General features: G+C 41.9%; 1 protein-coding gene across 3 annotated transcripts in view; it reads left to right on the forward strand.

The window, feature by feature from the left end:
• Positions 1-19167, forward strand: part of LOC123519306 (protein transport protein Sec24A-like) — a 37366-nt gene extending 18199 nt beyond the window's left edge. For 2 of the 3 annotated variants that reach the window (XM_045280478.1, XM_045280477.1), the window contains exons 2-15: positions 443-840; positions 2143-2199; positions 3871-5378; positions 5675-5827; positions 6309-6470; positions 6990-7101; positions 10273-10472; positions 10666-10836; positions 11071-11273; positions 11537-11721; positions 12496-12782; positions 13146-13307; positions 13836-14119; positions 15906-19167. In XM_045280478.1, the coding sequence (XP_045136413.1) occupies positions 444-840; positions 2143-2199; positions 3871-5378; positions 5675-5827; positions 6309-6470; positions 6990-7101; positions 10273-10472; positions 10666-10836; positions 11071-11273; positions 11537-11721; positions 12496-12782; positions 13146-13307; positions 13836-14119; positions 15906-16017 (3993 nt within the window). In that variant the 5' untranslated portion in view covers position 443 and the 3' untranslated portion in view covers positions 16018-19167. The remainder of the gene's footprint in view (positions 1-442; positions 841-2142; positions 2200-3870; positions 5379-5674; positions 5828-6308; positions 6471-6989; positions 7102-10272; positions 10473-10665; positions 10837-11070; positions 11274-11536; positions 11722-12495; positions 12783-13145; positions 13308-13835; positions 14120-15905) is intronic. The other variant, XM_045280479.1, reaches the window with a different exon arrangement.
• The last annotated feature ends 833 nt before the right edge of the window (positions 19168-20000 follow it).

Here is a 20000-nt window from a genome sequence, read left to right on the forward strand (position 1 = left end):
GGTGAAGTTCAGTGACATATCTCACATTTCTTTCTCACTGTCAAAGTAAGAGAGAAGTTATTGGGAAAAAGCATGTCAGTCATGCAGAGTGTGGAGTTCAGTGACATTTTCTCACATTACTTTCCCATGAATGTAGTAAGAGAGAGAAGTGATTGATAAGGATGTGCATTATTCTGATAAACTGTGTTCTCAAATGTATTCTGCCTATCTTTCTAATGCAAAGTTGCCTGTGAATTATGCAACACTGCTTCTGTTTTCACTCTTCCTGTGACTCGAGCTGTATTAAGAGAGGAGCCTCAGGACTCTTGTGGAACTAAAGTGGCTAATAGTTTTAAAACTAGGAATTATGCAGTGGTAGGTAGCTGAGTGGGGTTTCTCACTCTTGTTTCTTCGGGTAATCTCCATATATAGTGAAAATATGTATTTTCGTATCTTTCCCCAGGATGCAACAGCCACCCACAGCAATAAATGGAGGGGGCCCAGGCCAACCCTTGTTCCCCCAGGCCCCTCAAGCACGACCTCCGGCATGGTCACCTGCAGTAAAGCCACCTGGGCCCCTACCACCCTCGGTTGCTGGTCCTCCAAGACCAAGCATGCCTACCATGAATGGCCCACCCACTGGTCCTCCTCAGAGACCCCCTCAGGGACCACCACCATCCAGGGCCTCACTGATGAATGGCCAGTCTACCCCAGCATGGTCTGTCCCAAAGCTGCCTGGTGGCCCTCCACTCGGTTCCCCAAATGGCCCACCAAGTGGTCCCCCTCCTCTCAAGCCTCCACCCACCACTACCATGGCCAGTCCTCTGATTAATGGATACCAGCGGCCACCAAACACACCAGGTGACTTGTCCGTGTGTCTTGTTGTCTTGTCTCATCTCTCTCATCTCCTCTCCTCTGTGGCTCCTTCCCACTCTCATCAGTGTCAGAGAGTTAGAGAGAGGCTTTTCACAGATGGTACTCCAGCAGGATTGCTGAGCTGCCACATTGTTTCTGTAGCTACCATTACTACTGTACTTGTTATTTTGTATTTGTTTCATGCTTGTGTAGCTCACGTGTGGGTTCAAGCATCATGTATTAGTGTAAATCTCACTGGGTTGTTATTTCATACAAGGAAAGAATATACAGAATGAGAGCAATGAAAAATGTGGGATAGACATTTGTGTAAGTGAAGTGGACTGGGCAAAATAAAATATTGTGCAATGGTTTGGCTGCTTTAAGAGGTGAAGAGTTAAGAAACAGTGCAGGTACATGAATAAGATAAATTTCCAAGTAAGAGAGGAAGACCAGTTGGAAGGTGTAAGGATAGTGGCAAGGGAACACATGTGTGAAAAAAGTGCTAATAGAGGGGGAGGACTTGCACAAGGAGGGAGGGGCTGTGGGAGGGAGCAGTGGCCTTGGAGCTAAGCTTTTGGAGAAAGAGAGAGAGATAGAAAGAGTAGCATCTGTAATATCTTGTTTTACCTTCCCTGAGATGTTAGGCAAAACTTTTCTCTCATATGTTTATCTTTTATATATATATTTTTTTGGTTATGTTATGCTATCCCTTTCATGGTCTGCCACTCATAACTGTCAGAGAAACATGACATCACTAGGGAGAGATTTGGTGGGTACTTGCTACACAACAGTGTTGTGAGTGTATAGTAGTGTGGCAACAATAGTTAGTGAGTCATCCCTTCCTGTCCCTTGGCTTGTGTCTGTGCAGCCTTTCCTTTCCCATTTGTTAGTGATAAACAATGTGTGTGCTGCCAGGGAAGAATGACCCCTTTCTTCAGCTTTATCTGTCATCCTTTTGTATATAGTTAATGTCTATAATGTGTTTTGATACTGTACATAGCCTGTCATATCTGTGCCTTGGCTTTTATCTGTTATCTTTTATAAGTCTTGTCAAATGATCATTACTTTTATCTACCTTGTTTCTTGTCTTGCTTTTGGTCTTAGTCATATATTGAGTGTATTCTGTCAGCTGTCAAAACTTTATCCCAGTAACTGTAGAGTAGATTCTCCTGTTGTTGTTGGTAACAGTGTCATAAGCTTGTTTGTACTAGAGCTTGTTGTCTTGCCCAAGTGTTAATTGTTTGTAAGCCTTACCTTTCTAGCTGTTGTTCCTTTTTTGGACTGGTAACTGATACTGGATCTCCACAGAAACGCTCTCTAACCAGTCCTCACGCCAGCCCTCCCCATGTCCTACCCAGGGGCTGAGTAAGTGTCGCTTTGTGTGTGCGTGTGTGAGCACGTCTGTGTTTTGCATTGCATGTGCCTTGTCATCTTTCTTGTGTAACTTCCAGTGCCTCTTGTGTACAATAGCAAAGCTTTTATTTTTGTCTTGTGATATGTGGGACTTTGTGCGGCTGTTTCAATTTAACTTCAACATTGGAAGCAAGAAATTCATTTGATTTACATATTTACTGTATATGTTTATAAATTATTTATTTTGTTATACATACTTATTCATTGTTTATAAACTATTGGGCATTATTCTGTACTTATTGAGTGATATTGTAATTGAACTAAGACAGTTTGGATTAATGTATATAGAAGTATACCTAAGTGTTTAGTGTTGAGAAATATTTTTCTTGCGTTCACATACTTATCACTCATTGCCAAAAGTATTATCAAAACATTTGCATTAGAGATAAAATATCAATATAGAATGCTAGAAATATGGCTTTGAAAGATTTTTAAATTCAGAGTATATGCTTTTAATAATTTCATTTGTTACAGAGGGCATTTGTGATCTAGCAATGTGTTATGTAATGAGTGCAGGGAGTTCCCTTGTTCAGACAAGCAATGTAAGATGTTACTACAGATATTCCCACTTGGGTCACAATTGAAATGGCTTTAGTTTAAATGTTAGTATTGGGTAAGACAGCCTCTTATGTGCAGCCCCTGTTGTGGCCTGACCTTGCTTTCCCAGTGCATGGTGTGTGAGTGGTCTTAGTCCTACCTCAAAAAGTAGGTCATTATGAACCCTGCTGTTTCAGTAAGGGAACAGCTGACTATCATGAGACCACCAGAAAACCAAGGGTGAATGAATCACACTCACTCACACACACACACACACACACACACACACACACACACACACACACACACACACACACACACACACACACACACACACACACACACACGGCCCGGTAGCTCAGTGGTTAGAGCGCTGGCTTCACAAGCCAGATGACCGGGGTTCGATTCCCCGGCCGGGTGGAGATATTTGGGTGTGTCTCCTTTCACGTGTAGCCCCTGTTCACCTAGCAGTGAGTAGGTACGGGATGTAAATCGAGGAGTTGTGACCTTGTTGTCCCGGTGTGTGGTGTGTGCCTGGTCTCAGACCTATCCCAAGATCGGAAATAATGAGCTCTGAGCTCGTTCCTTAGGGTAACGTCTGGCTGTCTCGTCAGAGACTGCAGCAGATCAAACAGTGAATTACACACACACCAGCCCGGTAGCTCAGTGGTTAGAGCGCTGGCTTCACAAACCAGAGGACCAGGGTTCGATTCCCCGGCCGGGTGGAGATATTTGGGTGTGTCTCCTTTCACGTGTAGCCCCTGTTCACCTAGCAGTGAGTAGGTACGGGATGTAAATCGAGGAGTTGTGACCTTGTTGTCCTGATGTGTGGTGTGTGCCTGGTCTCAGGCCTATCCGAAGATCAGAAATAATGAGCTCTGAGCTCATTCCATAGGGTAACGTCTGGCTGTCTCGTCAGAGACTGCAGCAGATCAAACAGTGAAACACACACACACACACACACACACACACACATACACACTCACTTGCAGCCTAGTTAGAATTAGAAATGAGATCACAGATAATATTGAACTTCCTGATTTGAGTGAAGTGTTAGTCTGTGAACATGTGTGTTGTTGTTTGCAGGTGTGAATGATGTGAGGAGCTCCCCTCGAGAGTCCCCCAGGATGTCACCTGTGCCACTGAAGATGGGGCAGCAAGGTACTCTACATCCTTCCAACACACATCCAGCTGCCCTTCCACCACATCAGGCACCCACTCTCACCACCTCAACTAGTGGCAATGCCCTCAACACACCCAAGCCAGCCATGGATGTGCCATCACCCATACCAAACTCATCGAGTGCCACAGCCCCACTTCCAAACTCTGCCCAGTCCATTCCTGCTTCCTCTACTGCCAACTCTGCACCATTTTCTGGGATCCCTCACACTTCTGCTGGCCCTCAAAAGCCTCCCCCCTCCTCCACCATGGCACCTCCAATGACATCCAACTCACAAGCAGGGCCAGGAGGGGCACCCAGAGGGCTTCCCATGACACCACTGAGACCCCAGCAGCCAGGAGGCCCCGCACCACCCCTAGGCACCCCAGGACTATCCCATGGACCGCTGGCTGGGCCTCCAGGTCCATCTCCTAGACCATTGCCTCCTGGTGCCAGCCAGCCTCCTATTAGCCCCTTCACCCCTGGAGCTCCTCCATCCATGGCAGCTCCCAGACCAACCTTAGGCCCTCCCCTGGCATCCATGAATGGGCCTCCTACTAGGCCAGGTCTTCCTCCATCCTCTGTGGCACCACCACCATCTGCCACACATTTACCTCCTTCCACCACAGCTTTTGGTCCACCCCCACCATCCACCTTGGCTCCACCCTCCAAAAGTTATGGTCCATCACCAACTTCACGTTTTGGCCCACCTCTACCCTCCACCAGTAGTTATGGGCCACCCCCAACCTCAACTATTGGCCCTCCCACCACGTCATCCTTTGGCCCACCCCCAGTGTCACCCTATGGCCAGCCCCCCAGACCACAATATGGCCAGCCCCCCACATCATCAGCTGTAGGCCCTCCCCCCACCTCATCAGCTTTTGGCCAACCCCCCACCACATCAGCCATGGGTCCTCCCACACCATCAACCATGGGCCAGCCCCCCACTTCATCAGCCTATGGACAGCCCCCCACTTCGTCAGCCATGGGTCCACCTCCCACCTCACCCTACGGCCAGCCTCCCACTTCATCCTATAGCCAGCCCCCAGCATCACCATATGGCCAGCCTCCTCCAAGGGGAAGCTTCCCACAACCTTCCCCTGCTGGGGGTTCCTCCATGCCTCGGTACCCTGGCCAGCAGTATAGTCAGGGTAATGTGAACCAGCTGTCCCAACAACTTGGTGGGATGTGTGTCACCAGGGATGGGTGGAACAAGGGCTGGGGCACAAACCAAATAGATCTGCTCCAGCACAGGCAGGTGGTGCCCCCGGGAGGTATAGTGCCTCCAAAGCCAGTCCTAGCTCAGGAGTACCTTCCTAACTGCTCCCCTGACATCTTCCGCTGCACGCTAACCAAGGTACCAGAAAACAAGAATATTCTGCAGAAGTCAAAGCTGCCTTTTGGCCTCCTCATCCACCCCTTCAGAGACCTGGAGGTAAGTCTTGCTACCTGCACCTCTGTTCACCTTGCTTGGTTAGGAACATGTTTGTTGTTTAGTCAGATCACAGCTGGACTGAAATTTATACAAGAACTGTTAATGTAGGAGTGGAAATGACTGATTCAGTGAAAAATGTACACAGTATATGAGTTTAACACTCTGTAGTAAGAAGTCTGTGGAGAGAAAAGTCTTGTAGGTTAGACTAGAATATTTTCATGTTACTCACACACAAACAGACTCATGTACCCAGACGTGGGCAGGGACATGTACCAACAGTGTTTTATCCATTGTAGCATCTGCCAGTGGTGAGTTGTAACACCATCGTGCGGTGCCGGTCGTGCCGCACCTACATCAACCCCTTTGTGGTATTTAAGGGAGACCGGCGGTGGGAGTGCAATCTTTGCTTCAGGGTCAATGAGCTGCCGGAGGAGTTCCAGTATGATCCGGTGAGTGGTGCCCTGCTTGCAGTGTGGAGTGTAGTGTTCCACCACACAGTGGGAGATGTGCTGTGGGTCTAGAGTATTTTTCAAAGACTTAAGAAAGAAATTTCTATATTGTTTTATGTTGCAAAATTTGAGAAATAGTAGTAAGATAGTGGGAATTTCTTTTTTCCACTTGGTTCAAAGTAAAGAGTATTATGAAGTCATAATTTTGAAGCAGCACTTAGTGAACAAAATTGTGATATGAAATAAGGATTAACCAAACATCAGAAGCTGAAGAGATCAGATTTAATTACAGTTTATTATTGAACCCACAAAACAGTTGTAGTTTTCTTCCCTAAAAGACACTGGAATCACTGCAGTAAAGGCAATGCTGTCCATTGTGTTTTCATTGTGAGGAAAGAAGTCAGTGGAACCCAAATCAGAGTGAAGCACCTTTATAAGGAGTTAAGGAGAGCACTTTTAGAGTAAGACTGACCACCACCAGGTGTCCCGCACCTACGGCGACCCTTCGCGACGGCCAGAAGTGCGCGAGGCCACCATAGAGTTCATTGCACCTCAAGAATACATGCTGCGGCCGCCCCAGCCTGCCACCTACCTCTGGGTGCTGGATGTAACACGCCAGGCTGTGGACACAGGATACCTCAAGGTGACACATAGTGTGGGAAACACATATCAATAAGATTAATATCAATAAGATTCTCTCTCTCTCTCTCTCTCTCTCTCTCTCTCTCTCTCTCTCTCTCTCTCTCTCTCTCTCTCTCTCTCTCTCTCTCTCTCTCTCTCTCTCTCTCTCTCTCAAACAAACACACACACTAATGTAGGAGGTGCACTAGCTTAGGGCAACAAAAACGGAAGAAAAAAGGCCCAATAGAACACCAGTTGTAAAAGCAAGTCAAAGGGTCATTCAACTTTGGAGGATAAGTGTTTTGAAACTTTCCCCTTGACATCATTCAAGTTATAGGAAGAGGGAGATATAGGAGGCAGGAAGTTCCATAATTTATCCACATTCATCCTTGTGTTTTCCAGCTTCCTTCTTGTGAGTGATTGTTTGCCATTGTATAGAAACGTTTGCATACAGTTTATACTTGGGTTCTCAAGATTAGGGAGCTTTCACATGAACTGTTTGTGATTTGGCTGTTACTAATCACTGCTGACTCTCCTGCAGGTGGTATGTGATGCTCTTATCAGCCAGCTGGACAAGATCCCAGGTGACAGACGCACCATGATTGGCTTCATTACCTACTCCAGTAGTGTTCAGTTCTACCTCATGGGTGAAGGTGAGGCTAGGCTTCTTTTTCTCTGGTTATTCCTTGATATTTGATGTCGCTCACTGTGGGAAATAGGTCACCAGGAATATCTAGAGTAAAGTAGCCTCATGTTTGTCCAAATCACCATGTTCTTGAGAATTTTCTAGACCTAATTTTGTAGATCCAAAGATTCATGGTCATAAAGCATCACACTTTTTCCACATGGAGCACACACTAACCTGTCTTATGATGAGATAGTTCTCCTCTGTTTATAGATAAAGTGGCTTGTATTCTTAAACAATTTACACTTGTATCAAAACTTTTTACAGATAACAGAGATGATTAATTGCATACTCGTGGAACTTTTTCCAAACTGATGATGCAGAATCTTCTTAAAGCATAATTAGAATCATACAAGTGTACTTGAGAACTACAGTGACAGCCAATAGTTTGCTAAAAGTTATCTAGACAAATTGCTAAAAACAATTAAGAATATGTTCTCTTTAGGGTTTGTTTCCTGAGATCCCATGATCACACAATTTTGAGGGTTTAATAATCCTGGGATATTTTTGCATATCTGAGGAAATCCTGAGGTATAATGTGCAATTTTAGGCAATTGAAAATCCTAGGAAATCCTTGGATCCCAGGATAGGTCTAATTTCATCCTAGAATCCTGGGACAAAGAAAAAGGTCCAAAAACAACAATCCCTAGTTCTATTGCACTTGATATTAACTTGGGATTACTTAGGAAGAATAAGTTGTAGGAGATCTGTTGATATGTTTGCTCTGACAGTGATAGTATATGGTGAATTATATATATATATATATATATATATATATATATATATATATATATATATATATATATATATATATATATATATATATATATATATATATATATATATATATATATATATATATATATATATATATATATATATATATATATATATATATATATATATATATATATATATATATATATATACACACACACACACACACACACACACAGGCAACCCCCGTTTAACGAAGGTTCACACAATGAAATTTCACTACAACAAAGGTTTACTACCATCTGCTTGTTTAACGAACACCAAACTCGCTTTAACGAAGTTTTATCCAGATAATTTTTTCCAAATTTGAAAGCCCTGCCGTATCATGCAAGCTGACAGGCTCTTGAATACACCAGGAGCAGTTGGTACTAAGGCCTGCCTCAGGAGAAATCCTGAGACACCTGTAGAATAAAGATCAAGATCAAGCCTCTCATGGACAACACAGGCACTGCCGATACAAAGGCCTGACTCAGAAGAAATTCTGCATCACCTATAGCATCAAGATCAAGATCAAGATCATGTGCACCACTCACTCCCCAGTCAAAACATAACAGCGTCACCAGCAGCTCATCTTCCCTAGTTCAACTTACCACCAAAACACCCTGCAATGTGGCCTAACGTTCCTAAGAAGACCAGGAAGTGTCTTACTCTCAAAGTGAAGCTGGGTATTATTCACAGACAAGAGAGAGGCCAGAAAACTATTAACATTGCTTGCCACCATCTTGACTCCATCTACTGTCTATTATTTTCAAGTCAGCAGACTCTATTAAGAAGGCTGGTGAGACCTCATCTTCCTTGAAAGCTAAAAGAACCACCTGAACTCGTGACTACAATGGATAAAATGGAAAGCCTTGTGGAAATGTGGTACATAAGTTTTGTATGCAGTACAATGATGCGCACTTTGTGTACATTCCACAGGTTGCCGGTTAGTGTATTTCCGCTTTCACTCTCCCTCCCTTCACAAAGTTAAGATCAACAACATTATAAAGTTACGTACATACATACATTAGTGTACATTATAATGACTTAAATTAAACTACCTAAATGTTTAACTTCATAATTTTTACTTTCATTAAACCTTTTACTGTACTATGATGCACTCTCGCTTTGCTTACTCTCAATAGAAGTTCAAATCAGGGGTTAAACTTCTTATAAACGGTTCACTTAACGAAGTTTCGCTTAACGAAGTGTTTTTTAGGAACGTAACCCCTTCGTTAAGCGGGGGTTGCCTGTATATATATATATATATATATATATATATATATATATATATATATATATATATATATATATATATATATATATATACACGTATATATGTACAGTCAACCCTCGGCTATCGCGACTTTGGCTATCACGTTTTATTGCTATCGCGCACCCATGAAAAGCTGCTAAAATTTCATTATCGCAACCTCAGATGCCTGCTATCGCATGCCCTGCCATGATGTCATGGAATATCTGAGCACTCATTGGCCAAAACCGCCTTCCCGCCAAGATCAATTCGGCTATCGCGTTTTCGGCTACGGCGCGCTATTTCGGCCCCAATTGGGCGCCATAGCCGAGGATTAAGTGTACACACACACATACATACATATATACAGTAAGTCCTCCTTATAAGGTACTTCGTTATCTGGTAAATTAACAGTTACAGTGTTTGTGTGGTAATTACTACCCTCGATTCTATTTACGGTTAAAACAATTCACAGATGCGGTATCCGCTCGTGTTTTGTTTACACGTACCGTAGCACCAACACGCCGCGCAGCCACCACAACAATCAGTCTATTCCCCCGTTTCTCACTGAACACAAGTGAAATCCTTATGGCGTGTTTTTTGTGGATATTATGAGTAAGGGTTGAAATCCCTACTGTCCCTTAGCCTCGGGAAGGACATCATTTGATAGAATACGTGGCAAGTGAAATGTAAATAAAAACATTTTGTTTATTTCTTTTGTCCAGTACTTTACATTTTTTTTTATATGACTATTTTCATGTATTTTCATGTCTGTAAGGATGACTTTTGACGTGCTGGAACACATCCCCTATTATTACATGTTATAATGGGTTCGGTATACGGTAATTTCAATTCGTGGTAAGGTTTTCAGGGACATATATGTACCGTATAACGAGGACTTACTGTATATAGATAGATAGATAGATAGATATAGGTAATAAGATAAGGTAAAGCATGGCTCTGTCATCCTCTTGCAAACTTAGAATGGAATGCCATATACCGTGTAGAAGGTGAGGATGGAAATTTTACAGCAGAGTGAAAATAGAGAATTATTATGCTAGGCTGCTGCTGTACTCCCAGTGCTGATGTATTGTTCAGGAGAATACTTCACTTTATTCACTTCCACTACAGACCAGAAGAACGTGCAGATGCTGGAGGTGGGAGAAGTGGAGGACATGTTTATTCCTAACCCTGAAGACCTACTGGTGAACTTGGATCAGAGTCGTAACCTGGTGGAGGACTTCCTCACCACACTGCCTGATGCCCACGCTGCCTCATGCCACACCCAGTCAGCTCTTGGTGCTGCACTTCATGCTGCTTTCAAACTCATGGTGGGTACTGAGCTGCCCCTTGGTGGTATGGTACCTCATTTCTTGTGTCTGTCGTATGTCAGTTGATTTTCTGACTGTTCTGGGTAATTTGAATGGCTTGTGAAGGCAATGTGCCCCTTTTCAAGTAGATGATGAGATGGCATCATCTACCAGTATTAGGTTTCTGACGGTAATATTTGTTTTGTATCTGCAGAGTCCCATTGGTGGCCGCATCACTGTCATGACCACCACGCTGCCCACAGTGGGCCCCGGCGCCCTTAAGCCTCGTGAGGACCCCAACCAGCGGGCCAGTAAAGACATCCAGAACATGGGCCCAGCCACAGACTTCTACAAAAAGCTTGCCCTGGACTGCTCTGGCCAGCAAGTGAGTGGCAGCGGGAGGAATGTGGCTGTTGACTTTTTTTTAGAAATTGCTTTTGTTTGTAACCCTTGAATTTCTTTTTTCTATTCCACATGGTCACTTATTAGGAAGAAAATGAAAGAATGCTTGCAGTGTTTCTTGTATTGTAGAATTCTCAATATAACATCAATTCAAGAATGACTCTATTCAGATATAGAAATTACACTTCTCTGTGTGATAATGTTCCATCACTTCCAGATCGCAGTCGACCTGTTTGCCCTCAACTCTCAGTATGTGGACCTTGCCACTCTCTCTGGGGTGAGCAAGTTCTCTGGTGGCTGCATTCATCATTTCCCGAACTTCCATGTGGCAAGGAACCCAGCCAGCCATGCACCGTTTGTGTCATGCCTCAACCGTTACATCACCAGGAAGATTGGCTTTGAGGCTGTCATGAGAATCAGGTACATGGCAAGCTGTTCCTTCTTTTATATATAATGTTACTATTTTCATCTGCCACATTGTTTGTAATATGAAGCTCATTTTTGCTGTTGTCTTTCATTTACAATATAAAAAAATATTTCCCTATTTCACTTGTTATTCCCTTCTATTAGTATAGCTTTTGAATTTCTTTAAACCGTTAGGGATATTCTTGTATTCCATCATTATTTCCTTGTGTCCTGTCACTTCTTCATTCCCTCCCCTCCTTTTCTTCTCACCCACACAGAGCAACAAGAGGCTTGGCCATCACCAATTTCCATGGCAGTTTCTTTGTGCGGTCAACAGACTTGCTTTCACTGCCAAACATCAACCCTGATGCTGGGTTTGGCATGCAGGTCAACATTGAGGAGCCACTGCATAATATCCGTACAGCTTGCTTCCAGGCAGCTCTTCTCTATACTTCCAGCAAAGGTAAGAGGAGGAGGTAGTGCGAGGATCTTGTGTACTAGGAGCAGTATGTGACGAGAGCCTTGAATGGTAGAGTAATAACTGCAACAGCCATGAACCATTTTGCATGATGGGCATGAATGGAGTGCAGTAGTGGTAAGTACATGAAAATAAATGGTGTTGACAATAGGAAGAGTGTGAGCAATGTGTGTATGATTGTGTGGTGCTTTATCTGAGCTACCCTGTGCAGGATTGCTGGCTTGGTATCTAAATAGATGGATAATAGTCTATAGATGGACCCCAGGGTTCTCAAGCGCACAGGTTCGAATCCTGTCCACGGTCCGAGGTTAGGAAGGGCATCCACTCGGGGTAACGGTTCCCAAATGCCAAAACCAAAGTCCTCCTGACTCCTCTGTCAGGAGGCACCGTCCTAGCCCTAATATAATAGGGGAACCGGACGTAAACCGGAAAAAAAAATTGTTTATTATAAACAATATAATTCAATTTCTTAACATGAAATTATGAACATTTATTTTGAGGTAGCTGGACAAGGAAATTACAGGGTATTCTATGTATCATATCCTGTGTAACAGCAAATGTTCCAGAATTTTGTTAATTCTTATTTTTAGCAGATGCCTACTTTCGTGCGAGATAATATTCTAACAATGTTCTCTCTATATCCCATCTAAATCTTGTCTAATGCTAAATTTGGATTCAAAACAATGACCCAAAAGTAATCACTAAAACTTGAGCAGGTATTTAGCCTTGTCTCTTTTGTTAACGTGTGTTCCATTGCAGGTGAACGCAGGATCCGGGTGCACACACTGTGTTTGCCTGTGAGTCCCAACCAGCACGAGATTGTGACGGCAGCAGACCAGGAGGCAGTGGTTGGCATGCTGGCCAAGATGGCAGTCGACCGCTGCCTCACTTCCTCTCTCTCAGATGCCCGTGATGCTCTGGTCAATGCCACTGTAGATGCTTTGATGGCCTTCCGTTCTGGTCTGTCACATCCTGCCCATGGCACGCTGGATGCTCCACCCACTCTGCAGCTGCTGCCTCTCCTGGTGCTGGCTGTCATGAAATCTGTGAGTATCCAGCTGACATTATGAAGTCTTAAGTCTCTCTCCTTTTATATAACTGTTTATAAGTGAACAACTATTGAGATTCCATTGCAGAGGATATCCTCAGGGATTCAGAATATATATGGAGGGATATATATATTCCACTTTTACTGAATGGGATCGATTATCTAGCATCTCTAACCCCTTATGGTTTGGAACAGTAGAATTATCCAGCAAAAAGTTCTTGTTGTATTTATTGATTGAAATATTGTTGGTTTGAGGTGTGAGAAATACCAGTATTATTTCAGAGTTTGAAATCAGTCGACAGATTTTTGTAAGAGCACCATTTATAAGCACCTCAACTCCTCATCCTTCTTCTCCCCACAGGTTGCCTTCCGAGGGGGCTTGAGCACCAAGTTGGATGACCGGCTCTTCACCATGTGTCAGCTCAAGTCACTTCCACTGCGCCAGATGCTGACTCATGTCTACCCCGACCTGTATCCTGTGCATACCTTGTCAGAGAAGGGGGCACTGGACATTGATGATCAGGTGAGGGACAGGCAAATGAAGCAGCACCTAAGAATTAGATAAGTGTTCCTGAGCAGTTAGGGAAGTGTTTTGGAGAAGAGGGAAGAAGCCATTGATACTGAGTGATAGAGTGAATAGAGTATTAACGGGCAGGTAAACTCTTTGTGTGTGTGTGTGTGTGTGTGTGTGTGTGTGTGTGTGTGTGTGTGTGTGTGTGTGTGTGTGTGTACCAATTTATTTCCTCAGCAAATGAAACTTAACATTTTTTACAGTGATTATTGAGTGAACTTTTTTTGTTGTTTGTCTTGCTAATCCAGCATAGAAACATTTGAAAGTAACTTGTGTCACAGGTTCTGGTTATAGATAAATATATGTTGTTACATGAACTGGGAAGTTACTCCCTTGAACTAAAAAAAAAAAAAAAGTAGGATTGCAAACTGCTTGCATTACAGCAGCACTTGTTTTGACTTTCCTGAATATGTCATCTGAGTAGCTGATTGTGGAAGCTTGACAATGGCCCTATATCGTAACCCTGAACCCATTCCACAGATAATTCCTCAGCCTGGCCGTCTGCACCTCTCAGCAGAGCGTCTGGAGAGGTGTGGAGCGTACCTCATGGATGCCGGCAACACCATCTTCTTGTACATCAGGTGTGGTATCTCATCTGCTTGGGTGGAGGCCACTCTCGGTGTGCCCAGTTATGCAGTAATACCACAGCCTCTCTTTGAAGACCCCCTGCCCGAGCTTGATACCACCGAGTCACAGATGTTGAGGAATTTTGTCGCTCACTTACAGAGGAGCAAGCCTTACCCAGCACCTATTGTTGTCCTCAAGTAAGTGGATTGCTCTCATTCTTATAACATTGCAAAATTCTCATACATACATTTTTCTCTTTCTATTTACTTTAGAGCCTCTTTATCTCTCACCTGTCTTGCATGCCCTCTGCTTTTCTCTTAACCCTGTATCTCTCTCTATTCTTTGCCTCTTCTCTTACAATCAATACTTCTCACTCCAGCTGGTCCTGACCTCTCCTGTAGTTTCTGTAATAAACCCATGTGAAGTTTATCCTTGTCTACCTGATGATAATGCTGTGCTTCCACCAATCTTCTAGTTTTCAAAGCACAGCAGAACTTGATTTAGAACTTTCATTTGATATTGGTTTATAGTAGTTTTTTTCAGTTGCCTATTATATATTATATATAAATGTGTGTGTCTATGTGTTTGTGTGTGCACTAAGTGGCTGTCAGTATGATATAACGTTTAGTTTCTGTAATTATGACTATACCACCACCACCATCATCATTACTACTACTATTCTTCCCATCACCACCTATCCCTTCATCTATTCATTGATCTGTACCTCCTTCCTCTGCCTTCATGCTGTCAAGAGGGTCATTTCCATCCTTTTGTCAAGACTTTTTTTTTATTATTTAAATCTCTTATTTTAACTAGTGCAACTTTCATATTTCTGCTCCTTTTACCTACTGCCATTTCCTTCCATCCCCCAAGTGGCTTTTGTAACTTTTTAATATCTTTAATTTTGCTTGCATACACTACATGTAGTACTTACTAGATGTATCCTCTTGATGTAGTCAAATGATCTTCAGTATACTTATTTTTGTGCATTCCAACATATATACTTTTTTCATTGTCACCTGTGAAAGAAAGCTCAGTTTAATCTGGCTTTCATATACAGTAGTGTACATGACAATGAACATGAATCATTCCAATGTAATGTTCATTATGGCAAATGTGTGTTGGAGTGACTTGAAGAACCAATGAGAAAATAAAAATGATTTCAAGGAATCAAAAAGAACATAATTCCATAGTAAAGACCACATTCCTACAACTACTACTATACACTTGAGATAACAACAAATCTATATTGAGTTTCGCACCTCGTCCTACATTATTACCACCCCCGGTTTGTCCTTTGACAAGGTACCAGTCACACTTACTGTTAGCATCACATAGATACATACAGGAAATATTGCCTGAGTTGGAACTCCTCTCTCTCTCTCTCTCTCTCTCTCTCTCTCTCTCTCTCTCTCTCTCTCTCTCTCTCTCTCTCTCTCTCTCTCTCTCTCTCTCTCTCTCTCTCTCTCTGAGAAAGGATGACATAAAATGAATGTGGGGGAAGAGTAAGGTGTCACTTGCTTTCCTGTTTATCTCAGACCAGTTGAGGGGAAGGGAGGTGAAAGGGAGGAGGGGGACAGGAGGTGGCCAGTTAAGCATTGGCTTGCACTGCCAGTGAGTTAGTCTTGCTAATTTTAGTTTGTTATTCTGAATAAATTTCTATTAGAATTTTGGTGTTTGTGCAAGTGGTGAATTCGTTATGTCAATTTTGGTTAATTATTTTCATTGAATATTAATTAGATTTAAGTGCACTATTGTAGTTGTATGGTTCTCAAACATTACCACTGATGTTATTTTCACTTCACTTTAGGAGAAAAGTCAAACTTTGCAGTATATAAGCATTATCTTTACAAAAAGAAATATATTATTTTCCTCAGCCACACAATGTATTTGGTTATTATCTGCCACATTTACAGTCATACTAATTTGTGATCTTTTTATTTATGATGCAAATTCCCTGAACTTTGTGACCCATCCTTGCAGGGAGGATAACCCAGCCAGGATGCTCTTCATCCAACACTTGGTGGACGACAGGACTGAAGGCTCACACTCCTATGTGGAATTCCTACAGTTTTTAAAGTCTCAAGTGAAGTAAATGTGTAATATTTTTTAATGTTTAGAAATAGTAAAGTGCATTTTGTGTGCAAACTATAGCGAGTGGGTGACCAGATTTTTGGGAGAATTGTTCGGTTCCTAAGGTGTCAGCCCTGTTTTATATTTTAGTCTCCAAGCCAAGGTTTCCTGTGATCAATAGGCACCCCATTTTGGTACTGAGGTGTAAGTAAAGGCTGTCAGTGAGATGACTTGCAATGTCCTTCTTTCATACCAGTCTAGCTTTTGTATATGATTTTTGTTTATATTGTAGTTTAAGTGCTTTCATGAGAGAGAGAGAGAGAGAGAGAGAGAGAGAGAGAGAGAGAGAGAGAGAAAATGTTTATTGGAAATCACATATTTGCTGTAACTAGGAAGGACACTTGTAATGTCAAACACCTTTTTATCCTTTATCAGAAATAGTTTGATGCCTGTTAGTGTTGCATTGAGTGAGTGAGTGCATGAGTGAGAGTGAGAGTGAGCTGTGTCTGGTTGTGGAGGAGCGGCTTGGACAGGGACACACCAGGGGGTCGCCACACCATTCAGAAACATTGTAAAGAATGCCTCTAAAAGTTTTCAAACAAAAAGTTGCATTGGTTTAAATAAAGTGATTTATATTTACATGTATCGCTTGTCCACAGATGCTATAGACGAATATATACATAATGTAAAACAAGAATATATGAATATATACATATATATATACATACGTTGCTCAATAATCTTGTTTATATATGGAAGTGTCTGTTAGGCTTTGCTCTGCTCTCTGTTTGGGATGTGCTTCACCCTGGTAGCCAGAGGCAGTTGTGTTGGGGGGCAAGATGTTGGGTGTCCTTCCCCACTGATATGGTGTGTCAGGGCAGAAATTAGTGTTTTCTCTCATTTTGTATAATTTTTCTTGAAATCTTGCCCAGTCTTTGTTAGGTTATATTACTATTCCAGTCAAAGTTATATCTGATTGCTTTTGTGGTTGTTCAAGACTACTGTCAAAATGGCTGTAGTTTTCTCAGCCAATGTAATACTGGGGTGGCAGCAAATACACACACGCACACACACACACACACACACACACACACACACACACACACACACACACACACACACACACTTTCAACACTGTAGGGATGTATATATATGCTGTACATAATACACCATTGCTCCAGTGCTGATGGTAGTCAATGTCTAGACATCATATGCACAAGTTATAATGCTGAATGTTTCTTTAATTTGTGATCTGTGAGAGGAAGTCCTTATTTATCTATACTACTTTCAGTTACTTTTTTGTAACTTTTGTGCAGCTGAAAATAGTGCCAATTACCACTGTAGTTGAATTTCTTTGATGAACAACATTCATGGAGCAGGAATGCTGTGGAATTTCTTGTTAGAAGGAATACAAAGATCATCTGCTATAAGAATGTTAAACAAGGACTTTATCTTGATGCGGAAAAGGAAGTTACTCGGTTATGACCAAGCAAACTCTCCAAACTTAACTGGGAAAACAATATATATTTTAATGCATTATTTTAAGGTGCAATGGAGTAGGAAGGAAAGTGGACCAAATACTAGTTAATTTTTAAGAAACTTTGGAAGCAGTTAGTCTTGTGATCTTCAATTCCTTCTTCAACTATTTTAAGACAACAATGACAATTTGAGTTGGAAGTGTATTGCTCCTAAAAAAGGGGTTTGTTGGAAAGTACATCCATGAACAAGAAGCCACAAAATGAATTGCTTGATTGCTGAATTTTTCTTTTTTTTAGAGTTGTCTGCAGATAATTTCAGATTGAGCAAAAGCTCCACAAGTCATGTAATTGAATTTAAAGTAAAATCAATTTAGCATCAGGTACATCTGCTTACAGAACTGTTTTGTGGAAAATCCAGAACTGGATAAACCTTGGCTACGGATCTAACAGTATGTGTCATAAATGGAAGTTTAGTTTTGGTATGTTAGCCAACATGAATGCTATAAAAGAGGTTTTCTACTTCATTTCAGTGCAGGCCGTTGTCTTGTAACTAAACAGTTCTAAAGTATGGAGTGTAATTCATTAGCACAGAATGTTGCATCTGTTGATCATGAACTGATGCAGTGAAAGGACTCAAACTGATCTTGCCATAAATATCTATACAACTGGTCAGCACCAAATGAAGAAGAATGATTGATAGAATATATACACAAAATTAAGATCATGTCCAGCCTGTTGGCCTCTAAGGAGGACAAGGGGCAATCCACATCAGCCATCCTGCACAAGGGCTAGTGTTATCAGGGCCTGACTGTGACTTGGTGTACTTCTGCTTTACCATGGCAGACCCTTCCTTTTTCCTGTATCTGACCTTATCAGTTGGCCTGATCAGATGGGGATGAACCTCTCATAGAGGCCCTTGGGTCACACCCCACCTATGCATTCACAGCTGTCAATTCCTATCGTGTACAACTGACCACTGTTCTTGCCAGATGAATCAATTATCATATGTTAACCTGAACTGAATTTTACTAAGAATGATCAGTACTGATGGATGCATCATACTATTCTTGCTAAAGGAAGTACAATGAAATTGTAAGGTGTCTTAGCATGGCTTGTGTGAATTCAGTAACAAAGGATGTACAAGTGAAATGTTGGTCATAAATTAAGAAATTGTCACAAAGGCATCTTGTTCTGATATAGCAACAGTATCAATGCACATATCTCAGTCACTGCTGTTGCTTTCAAGCTGAGGCTGAAGGAAGCTTTCATTAGTGTTGTGTAAAAAACACTTGAATCTAATTTTTCCACCTGATTGATGTAGCAGCAAAAACCTAGTCAGAAATATAAGGTCAAATAAAATACTCCATGGAAGTGAAGGTTGTGCTTTGAGATTTGGCTGCAACAGCTTAGCACATCAGTGTGGGGGAAATTAGATGGATGAACAGTGTGCCAGGGGAGAGTGCAACATGCAGGGAGTTTAAAAGTGGATGGTCTTAAGGACTGGAAAACTTATCGGAATGTGCATTATTATTATTATTAATTTATATTATTATTATTATTATTATTTTTATTTATTTTATTTATTTTTTTTTTTTGGCCATTGCCATATCCAAAGCACTGGAGTAAAGGTGGTCACTGTACATTTCCATGATGGTGAGCGAGGGAAGAGAGCACAATAAAATGTTATGAATCAATCCTCCTGTCATTATCTGTATCTTCCTTATCCCTCTGCCTCCGTATCTCACTGCTATGCCACTAGCACTAGTCTACCTAGTGGTCTGCCATCATGGTTCTCTTTTTGTCATTAAGCTGTGATCTTTTTTTGTTTTTTTCTTTAACCAGCCTACCTAGAGCAACTAAAATTTAAATGAAATAAGGTATCACTGAGGTGCTAGTACTATAATACAGATGAAAGCGTAATTAAAAACTACGAGACAAATATCTTGAAAACTTCCTCTTGAATGAGTTCATGTCAAATAGAGGAGGAAATACAGAAGCAGGCAGTCTATCCGAACAAAGGATGAATGATGAAAATACTGGTTAATGGCCCATCCGCATACATGATGCCGTATTAGTTCCATGTCCGCTCAGTGACTGCTTCAGTCTTGGTGGAAAAAAAAAAGTTATTGAATTTGACTAAAGCATTCAAAGAAGTCCGGCGCCAGTACCATGTTATGACTCCGTGTCAGGTCCATCTTTGTTCCATGAATTTTGATATAATCGCCGTCGATTTCCGTCTGTTTGTCCGCAAAAATGCATGAGGAAGTATTTATTGCATCGGTTCGGGATCGTCCTGTTCAACATTTGTCACAACCGTAGTATTTGGACAACAGTCTCAAAGGAAAATTAGTTCCATCGTCAATGAACTCGATCTTGTAAAGAGTAAGTAGCAAAATCTCCACATCTTTTCTTTCAGCCTCAGCTATCCGATTTTTTTTCTTCCTTTTCTTTTTTAATCTTATGCTCAGCCTCTTCCTCTTCATCAGATATTCTGACAATCATTGGCAATTAATTCAACGCCTGAAAT

This window comes from Portunus trituberculatus, chromosome 45, assembly GCF_017591435.1.
Source record: "Portunus trituberculatus isolate SZX2019 chromosome 45, ASM1759143v1, whole genome shotgun sequence".
Taxonomy (NCBI): domain Eukaryota; kingdom Metazoa; phylum Arthropoda; class Malacostraca; order Decapoda; family Portunidae; genus Portunus; species Portunus trituberculatus.